A 9,623-nucleotide genomic window follows, 5' to 3' on the forward strand; every position below is an offset into this window, starting at 1 on the left:
GCCCGGCCACGCGTTGCTGTGGCAAAGTGGTGGTGGTATTGGTTAAAAATTGTGTAATTTTTATTTGACGTTATTTGTATTTTTTTTTAATAAATTTTATTGTGTTATCTTTTTATTATATTTTATTATTTTCTTGTATTATTTTTAGTTATTTTCTGTTATAGTATTTTATTGTATTAATTTTTTAGTGTTTTTAATTATTTTTAGTGTTTTTAATTATTTTTAGTTGGGTTGCTAGGAGACCAAGTGGGAAGAGCTTAGCCTTCTAACTGGCAGCAATTGGATAAAAGCAATTATTCCTCTCTCTCTAATTAGGACTTTATTTTTCTTTTCTTTTTTGTTGTATCAACCTAGAGGCATGGATAATTGGTTGTGTCGTCAAATTTAGAGGTTGGGGGGGCCTGTAGTTTTGTTGTTTTGTGGGTTGCCGTGATGCCATCACTCTTTTATATATATAGAAGACTGATGGCATCAGGGCAGCGGACAAAACAACAAAACTACAGGCCCCCCAACCTCGAAATTTGACAACACAACCCATCTTCCATGCCTCTAGGTTGATACAACAAAAAGAAAAGAAAAATAAAGTCCTAATTAGAGGGAGAGGAATAATTGCTTTTATCCAATTGCTGCCAGTTAGAAGGCTAAGCTCCGCCCACTTGGTCTCCTAGGAACACACTCAACCCAGGTGACAGGGACAAGAGTTTGGAGAGACCCCTAAGGGCCATCCAGCCCAACCCTTTCTACTATGCAGCAGGACACAATCCAAGCATTCCCAACACATGGACAACATATAAATACTATACAATACTACACAGGGACATAGACCACCTCTACCCTCACCTCTTTCACAGTACACAAACAACCAAATGCATACTAAACATACAGACAACCATACAACAGACATTCAATACCACCACTACCTCAACAACTTCTCACCAACACCACCAGACAACACCACAGCAACGCGTGGCCGGGCATAGCCAGTATATAATACATAATTATTAATATTATTATTAATTTTTTCATGTCAGGAGCAACTTGAGTCACTTCTGGAGTGAGAGAATTGGCCGTCTGCAAGGACGTTGCCCAGGGGACGCCCGGATGTTTTTGATGTTTTTACCATCCTTGTGGGAGGCTTCTCTCATGTCCCCGCATGGAGCTAGAGCTGATAAAGGGAGCTCATCCGCGCTGTCCCCGGGTGGGATTCAAACCTGGCAGCCTTCAGGTCAGCAACCCAACCTTCAAGTCACGAGGCTTTAATCCACTACGCCATCGAGGGCTCCAATTAATATTATTATATTATACAATATTATTATATTGTATTATTATTATTATTATTATTATTATTATTATTATTATTAGCCGCCCTGACTCCCCTATTGGGTGAGAAGGGCAGGGGTAGAAATACTGTAATAAATAAATAAATAAATAAGTATTATATTGTATTACATTATAATATTACTAGCTGTGCCCGGCCACGCGTTGCTGTGGCGAAGTATGGTGGTCTGGGAAATAAAGTATTGAGGAATTGGTGGTAGTTAAGGTCAAGGGTAAAGGTTTTCCCCTGACATTAAGTCCATTATAAATGGATTATATAGCTGTTTGGAAGGGCCTTGAGTCTACACTGCCATATAATCCAGTTAAAATCAGATAATCTGTATTTTATAGGCAGTGCGGAAGAGGCCTAAGTGAGGCCTAACTCTGCCTGTCCCCTGGGCTGAGTGGGTTGCTAGGAGACCAAGTGGGCGGAGCTTAGCCTTCTAACTGGCAGCAATGGGATAAAAACAATTATTCCCCTCCCTCTAATTAGGACTTTATTTTTCTTTTCTTTTTGTTGTATGAACGTAGAGGCATGGGTGAGGGGTTGTGCTGCCAAGTTTAGTGTTTCTGGGATGTGTAGTTTTGTTGTTTTGTCCTAGGCCGAAATTTCATTACCCTTTTATATATATAGATTATCAAGATTATATGTATACATAATCTCTATATATGAAAGAGTGATGGCATCAGGGCAGCGGACAAAACAACAAAACTACAGGCCCCCCAACCTCAAAATTTGACAACACAACCCATCTTCCACGGCTCTGGGTTGATACAACAAAAAGAAAAGAAAAATAAAGTCCTAATTAGAGGGAGAGGAATAATTGTTTTTATCCAATTGCTGCCAGTTAGAGGGCTAAGCTCTGCCCACTTGGTCTCCTAGCAATGCACTCAGCCCAGGGGACAGGCACAAGAGTTTGGCGAGACCCCTAAGGGCCATCCAGCCCAACCCTTTCTACTATGCAGCAGGACACAATCCAAGCATTCCCAACACATGGACAACGTATAAATACTATAAATACTACACAGGGACATAGACCCCCTCTTCCCTCTACCATTTTCACAGTACACAAACAATCAAATGCATACTAAACATAAAGACAACCATACAACAAACATTCAAAACCACCACTACCTCAACAAGTTCTCATCAACACCACCAGACAAGCCACAGCAACGCGTGGCCGGGCATAGCTAGTATATTATATTATTACCATAGCACAATATTAGTAAATGAATGAACAATATTTAAAAATAATAACAGTTTTAACCAACATACTGTAAACCTTTCAGGATTTCAATGGGAAGTGTGGGCCTGCTTCTGCCCAATGAGATAATCAAGTTAAGTAGGATTGTTGTTGTTGTGTGCCTTCAAGTCATTTCAGACTTTGGGGGAGCCTAAGTCCAAAACTGAGAGTGGGGGCCAGGTCAATGACCTTGGAGGGCCGCATCCGGCCCCCGGGCCTTAGTTTGGGGACCCCTGCTCTAGAGTAACCAGAAAACAAGCCTACTCCACCTTTAATATGACATAATTTCAAACATTTAAATAATGGAGCAGAGCCAACATAGCTGTTATGTTTCCTCTTAGCCTTCTCTTCCCTTAGTTTGTTGGTGTGGAAGGTGATTAATTAGTTTTACTAAATATCTGAACTTGTCACATTTTACGGGGAAGGCTGAGGCTCATAGGTTTCCAACCCTACATTAGAAAATATCCCAAGAATCAAGAATAAAAGTTTATGATGAGAAAACAGTAAAAGATCAGAACTGATTTATTAAAAATAACTAGGTCATAACTCATACTATTTACAAATCAGCTGGTGAAAGTCGTCACGTGACACAGAAACACATGTTGTAATGAAGTCCCGAAAGCAGCAGTAGAATCCTATTATGTTGAGGCTCAGGGATAAGACTAAGGAGATGCTTAAACCTGCTTTTCTCCCCTCCATTTTTACCTTTTGCATTTGTCTGCCCATTGTCCACCCACCACAATAAACGTTTAGCATTAGCCTCAGCCAGATACTTGGAATCTCACTCCAAATTAGTGTGAGGTGGGACACTGAGTCAGCCCTTTCATTTGTTACTTTGCACATGTATAAACCTTCTGATTGAAGAGAGGGGCATTCTCTAAGCATGAGCACTCTCCCCACAAATCAGGGACACTGATATTTCAAGAGCTTTGACCACATGGGTTGCCTTCATGAGTAGCAGAGATGTCAGGATATACAGAGCTATGTCAAGTGTCACTGAATACAGTAAAGACAAAGGTTTCCTCTTGACATTAAGGCTAGTCATGTCCAGCTTGGAGGTGGTGCTCATCTCTCTTTCTAAGTTGAAGAGCCGGTGTTGTCTGTAGACGCCTCCAAGGTCATGTGGCTGGCATGACTGCATGTAGCACCATTACCTTCCTGCCAGAGCGGTACCTATTGATCTACTCACATTTGCATGTTTTTGAACTGCTAGGTTGGCAGAAGCTGGAGCTAACACCAGGAGCTCACCCTGCTCCCTGGATTCAAACCGCTGACCTTTCAGACAGTAAGCTCAGCAGCTCAGCGGTTTAACCTGCTGCGCAATTGGGGACTTCACTGAATAGAGTACCACACAATTATTACTTTGTGACTTTTCCTACTTTCATCCTATCTTAATTGATTGAAAGCAATTTTGGGTTTGGGCCTTGAAATTTTAGGGCCAGGAATGGTTCTCATCTGGCAGCCCTATGCCTTAGGGGCTATCTCTTTTCAAAGCCCTGACTTGTGTCTGTACTTATTTAGGCAATCCCTCGTAGTTCGAGGATGATTGTCTTCCATCTCTGGTGTCTTGGGGGTGGGTTCTTAGGTGGCTGAAGAGACCTATTCTTGATCTGCATGTTCTCCCGCAGTGAGGACATTGGTTTCCAGGTGGAAGGCGGTGTGATATCTGTAGACCGTTCATGTTTCGCAGGCATAGAGCAGGGTTGGGAGGACAATGGCTTTATAAACAAGCACCTTGGTATCTCTATGGATGTCCTGATCCTCAAACACTCTCTGCTTCATACAGAAAAGAGCTGCACTCGCAGAGCTTAGGCGGTGTTGTTTTTCAGTGTTGATGTTGACTTTTGTGGAGAGGTGGCTGTCAAGGTAGCGGAAATGGTCAATATTTTCTAATGTGACACCATTAAGCTGTTTTCCTGGCTTTGCAGAGGGATTAGCTGGTGCCTGTTGGAAGAGCACTTTGGTTTTCTCGATGTTCAATGAGAGGCCGAGCTTCTCGTATGCTTCTGCAAAGGTGTTTAGATTGGCTTGTAGGTCTTCTTCTGAGTGCGCACAGACTACGTTGTCATCAGCAGATTGGAGTTCTATAACAGATGTTGTGGTGAACTTGGTTTTAGCTCTCAGTCTGCTGAGGTTAAATAGCTTGCCATCTGTCCGATAGATGATTTCCACTCCAGTGGGAAGCTTCCCATCAACAAGGTGAAGTATCATAGCGATGAAGATGGAAAATAAGGTAGGGGCAATAACACATCCCTGCTTGACACCTGATTCCACCTTGAATGGGTAACTTTGGGAGCCATTTCTGTCCAAGACTGTTGCCATCATGTCATCATGGAGGAGCCGAAGGATGTTCACAAATTTGTCAGGGCACCCGATTTTTTGTAGGATGGTCCAGAGAGCGCTGCAATTCACGGTGTCGAATGCCTTTGCAAGGTCAATGAATTCCATGTACAGAGGTTGGTTTTGTTCCCTGCATTTTTCTTGGAGTTGCCGTGCAGTGAAGATCATGTCCACTGTTCCTCTGGAGGGACGGAAGCCGTTCTGGGATTCTGGGAGGGTGTCTTCTGAGACAGGGAGAAGGCGGTTTGCAAGGATTCTTGCGAGGATTTTCCCAGCGGAGGTTAGAAGGGAGATACCGCGATAGTTCTCACAGTCTGTTCTATCCCCTTTCTTGAAAAGGGTGATGATGATAGTATCCTTGAAGTCTATATACTTGTGTTTGTATATAGAAAAGGAAAGGTACTGCTCCTGACAGAAACTGTTGAGCTTGCTAGAAGGCAGTCATTGGGGCATCCAAAAGGGATGGAGGTGGAACTGTTATTCCATAATTACAAAGTGATATACTCATCCTGTTGGATTTCTGGCCATCATTGTATGGCAAGACCTTTCAAAGGACTAAGACTAGGCATGAGTGCTCCATTCATGTGCATGTGCATGCATGTACACATGAGCATACAACATTTAGCAAAGAAAACAAATTGGCTGTTTTGTTCTCACTGCATCAGCTCATCTGAGCCTACTAATTTTATCTTCTATAATGTATAGTACATAGCAGGCATGGGCAAACTTCAGCCCTCTGGGTGTTTTGGACTTCAACTCCCACAGCCAGTAGGCTGTTAGGAATTGTGGGAGTTTAAGTCTAAAGGGACGAAGTTTGCCCATGCCTGGTATATAGGGTTTTAATATGCTCCTCTTCAGGCAAATCTCACAAAGCAATTTACATGCATGCATGCACATATGCACATGCACACACACACATACTAATAGAAAGGAAGTAATAAATGAAAAATACTGACTGCAGGGGAAAGAAATCTATTCAACCTGCATGAGGTTAAAGGGAATTTACCAAAGGGTGTGTGCTTCCCCCGCACAAGCAATAGGAAGTAATTGTCTGGAGTTTCCTGCTCTTGCACTGATCACTGATACTGAAACCTTTTCTCAGTGAACACTGACCTCTATTTCCTCTTTGGCTCGGCTACATGTTCCACTTATCCAGATTTCAATTAATTCCCACCTAGATAATACTGACAAAATCAGATAGCTATAAAAATGATCTGACATGCTAATATGATTGTGGGGAAATTCCCACGTTTGCATCATATAAGGTACACCTCCTGGTGAATTCCCTCAACCAGGTGTTATAAGTAGCTCGGCTGAGCAGATTGACAGAGATCAGACAAGCCAAATTCTCCTGACACACATAATATAACCAGTAGAAGAATCATGGTTAGCTTCAGCAAGAAGAATGCAACTTTAGCTCTTCTGGTGGGTCTGATCATTCTCGTGGGCACTAGTAAAGGTAAGTGGTCTTTCTTGAGATGATATTGTATATTGTTGGGCTGCATATTCTCAGAAACCTAGCCAGCACAAATGTGGTGAAAGATTATTGCAATTATCCCACAAAGTTGGAGGGCCACAGGGATGTAGTTACTGTCAACAGAGCAGAGGAGGCAAGAGCATTGCCTTCCCTATTAAGATTTCTGCACCCAAATGAAATTTTTCTTCAGCAACTTAAAAATTCAGTCAAACATTTAGAAAAGAATCTGGCAGTCTTTGTAGCAGTTCTAGTAGTAAAGGCTGGACTTACAATATCCTCACTGCTGTGGGGTTCATGGATTTGAATATTGATAAATGAATGTGACCCTTAAAAACGTAAATTCATATCTTGGCATCGGCCCAACCAAAATGTTCCTGAGACAACAGAGGCCAGGATGTTGGGAAATGACACCTAGAATGTGCTTCCAGTATTGGGGTGTTTTGGGATGGGCAATTGTGGTGGAACCCTGAGGGATCTCTCCAGACCAGGAGTACATTGCAGATTTCATTTCCAAGTTTCCTGATCTCCAGAACCTTAGATATCATTTGGTTGGAGCAATGCTTCACATTTCTGTTGGGGTAGGGTGGAGAGCAACATCAGTCATAACTATAATGACTTAGCTCCATCATCATAGTTACAATGATGAGACAGGATATTGGCCACAGTGTAGGCATCCACATTCTCTTGGTAAGTTGAGAACAATTTTAATTGGTTGTTGTATGTTTTCCAGGCTGTATGGCCATGTTCCAAAAGTATTAGGATGCCTGTCATAGATGTGGGCAAAACGTCAGAAGAGAATACTTCTGGAACATGGCCATACAGCCCGGAAAACATACAACAATCCTGTGATCCCGGCCATGAAAGCCTTCGACAATACAACAATTTTAATGTCTTACTCTTTGCAATGCTAGAAATTTGAGGACTGAAGGAAAAGGAGGAAGAGGGCAATGCACATTCCCCATACATATATGCATGGGTCCAGCCTTGCTGTAGTAAGTTTCCTACAACCTGTCATGGAAGGAAACTAATTTCCATTTTTTAAAATGAAGCAGTTCTGGAAAACATCGCAACACTGCCATTGGATAGGGGACTGGTAGAAAGAATGTGCTCCAAGCAGGGCAAAAATATGGAAGATGTAATTGTTTTCTTCTTCTTCCTCAGCACAAAACAACCAAGACTGCTGCCTTTCTTACACCAAGAGGCCGCTGCCACGAAGAGTTATCAAAGGATTTGCAGAACAACTTTCCAGTGAAGTCTGTGACATCAATGCTGTCATGTAAGTTACCCAAGAGAAAAAAATATGCATCAGGAGACATATTTTTAAATGGCCCAATAATCCAATATTCTATGTCGTTATTAAAAGATAAAAATCTTTCAAATGTGAGAAAGCCTTTATGGGAAAAGGTTTTCAAATTGATAATACTGTCCAACTTTTTTTTTATTGCCTCAAATGTTAGACCTGTTTCTGGGTATATCTGATTTGCTGATTCCAAAAATGGCACCAGTTCTCCCCTATCAACTCTAGATTTTGAGATACATAACATGTGCCATTTAAGTCGCCATCTGCTCACCCATAAAGAATGTTAACCATATCTAAGAAACCAGAGCTGATGCGGTCTGTCCAATGCAATTTTCCAAATCAACACCCCAAATAATCCCAGGAACAGGTCTAAAAACCATGACATGATTTTTTGATGGGCTGTGTAATTTAATAATTTCTATTCCCTCCCTCCTTTCCCCAGTTTTATTACTAAGAATGGATTGAGAGCTTGTGCAAATCCTAAAGACCAGTGGGTGAAGAAGCACCTCCAGTGGTTAAGGTAAGTAAACAAATCTATTTATTTGATAAAGCAGAAATGTCTGATATGGTAATTATTACAGAAGATTTGGTGCTTATGGGAGATAGCTATAATATAGAGGCTATGATTCAAAAGAAGTGTTAACCACACTTTGTAAATCCAATAATTAATTCCAATGATTGTTAAACAAGAATGGGCAGCAATACTTGGATTAGAGTTGGGATGAAATAAGGGATCTCTAAATAAGAATTCTGCTTCCCCCCATCCCACCCACTTTTCTTCAGTTGAACATTTAGAAATAGAGCCTAGGCATCCATAAAAAAGCAGCTTGTAAAGTAACTAAGGGACTGTTAGAATATGCTAGTCCCAGGTGTGAAGAGTTTTCAGTGTCTCATTCTCTTCAATGCTAAAAATTTAGGGACTGAAGGAACATTTCTTTGGGAGGAATTCTTAATTGAGGGGCAATACCTACATTCATTCTCCCCACCATAGCTATATACACAGCTGTATAATATCCATGCCTTTTTTTAATGGTAAGACAAGGTTTTCTCATCCATAGTATAGCAAAGAGGGAAACTTGAAGCTTACTTATTTATTTCCTCATTATTTTTTACAGCATTAAACTCAAGAAGATGTCAAAATTGCACAATTACTGAAGTGAAACAAGAGGCAACGGCAGACCAAAGAACCTAAGCTGGGTTGTAATTGTTTCTCTGTACACTATTGTGTGCTTCCTAATTTTTTAAAAATAGATTCTTTGGAACCTCAAAAACTGATTCATATTGCATCGATTACTGTTTTAAATGAAGCATAGCAGACATGTTGCTTTGTTTGTGATCAAAACGTAAGTGTTAAACTGTATTTCATGCATATGTGTCTTACTGGGTGTTACATACATCCTACTCTTCATATGATGCATATATTGTAACTAATTTTAGTGCTCTCTCTTTCCATATATATATGGATGGCATTGCCACTGTTCTAGAAACCTCTGTTATTACATTCATCCTTTGCAACATATTATTGCATATTGGATTGGTGGGATTTGCTTTTACATTTCTTTAAAATGTATGGCATACATTTATTCATCACTTTTTGGTGACTGTTCTGAGTAATGTTTTATTTTAAGTTGAAACATATAAACTGGAACATGTATGGTATTTTAGTATATATGAAAAAAACATATCAATGAATAAACATGTTTTACAACAGTAGTGTTTATGCTGTATTATATATTTAGATCTCATAAGATCTAAGATTCATAAGATCAGGGTGGAAAACAGTCAAATTCTATGTTAAACCATTGCCAATAATCTGATTACTCAGCCATCCAAAGCCAGCCCTACTGAAAGATCTCACAGCCTCGGAAACATCTTATAAATGAACGATGTGTATAAACAATAAATATATGCATGATGCTAATGAAAATGTCTCTTGAGACAT

The 9,623-nt window shown here is 40.6% G+C and overlaps 1 protein-coding gene across 1 annotated transcript; it reads left to right on the top strand.

The window, feature by feature from the left end:
• Positions 1 to 5,708: 5,708 nt before the first annotated feature.
• ccl20 (C-C motif chemokine ligand 20) lies at positions 5,709 to 9,391 on the top strand. The gene is made up of 4 exons (XM_008106236.3): positions 5,709 to 6,363; positions 7,543 to 7,657; positions 8,124 to 8,201; positions 8,797 to 9,391. Exons 1-4 carry the CDS (start codon positions 6,288 to 6,290, stop codon positions 8,834 to 8,836), a joined length of 309 nt encoding a protein of 102 aa, XP_008104443.1. The 5' UTR covers positions 5,709 to 6,287; the 3' UTR covers positions 8,837 to 9,391.
• Positions 9,392 to 9,623: the final 232 nt, after the last annotated feature.

The sequence above is a fragment of the Anolis carolinensis genome, chromosome 3 (genome assembly GCF_035594765.1).
Source record: "Anolis carolinensis isolate JA03-04 chromosome 3, rAnoCar3.1.pri, whole genome shotgun sequence".
Taxonomy (NCBI): Eukaryota; Metazoa; Chordata; class Lepidosauria; order Squamata; family Dactyloidae; genus Anolis; species Anolis carolinensis.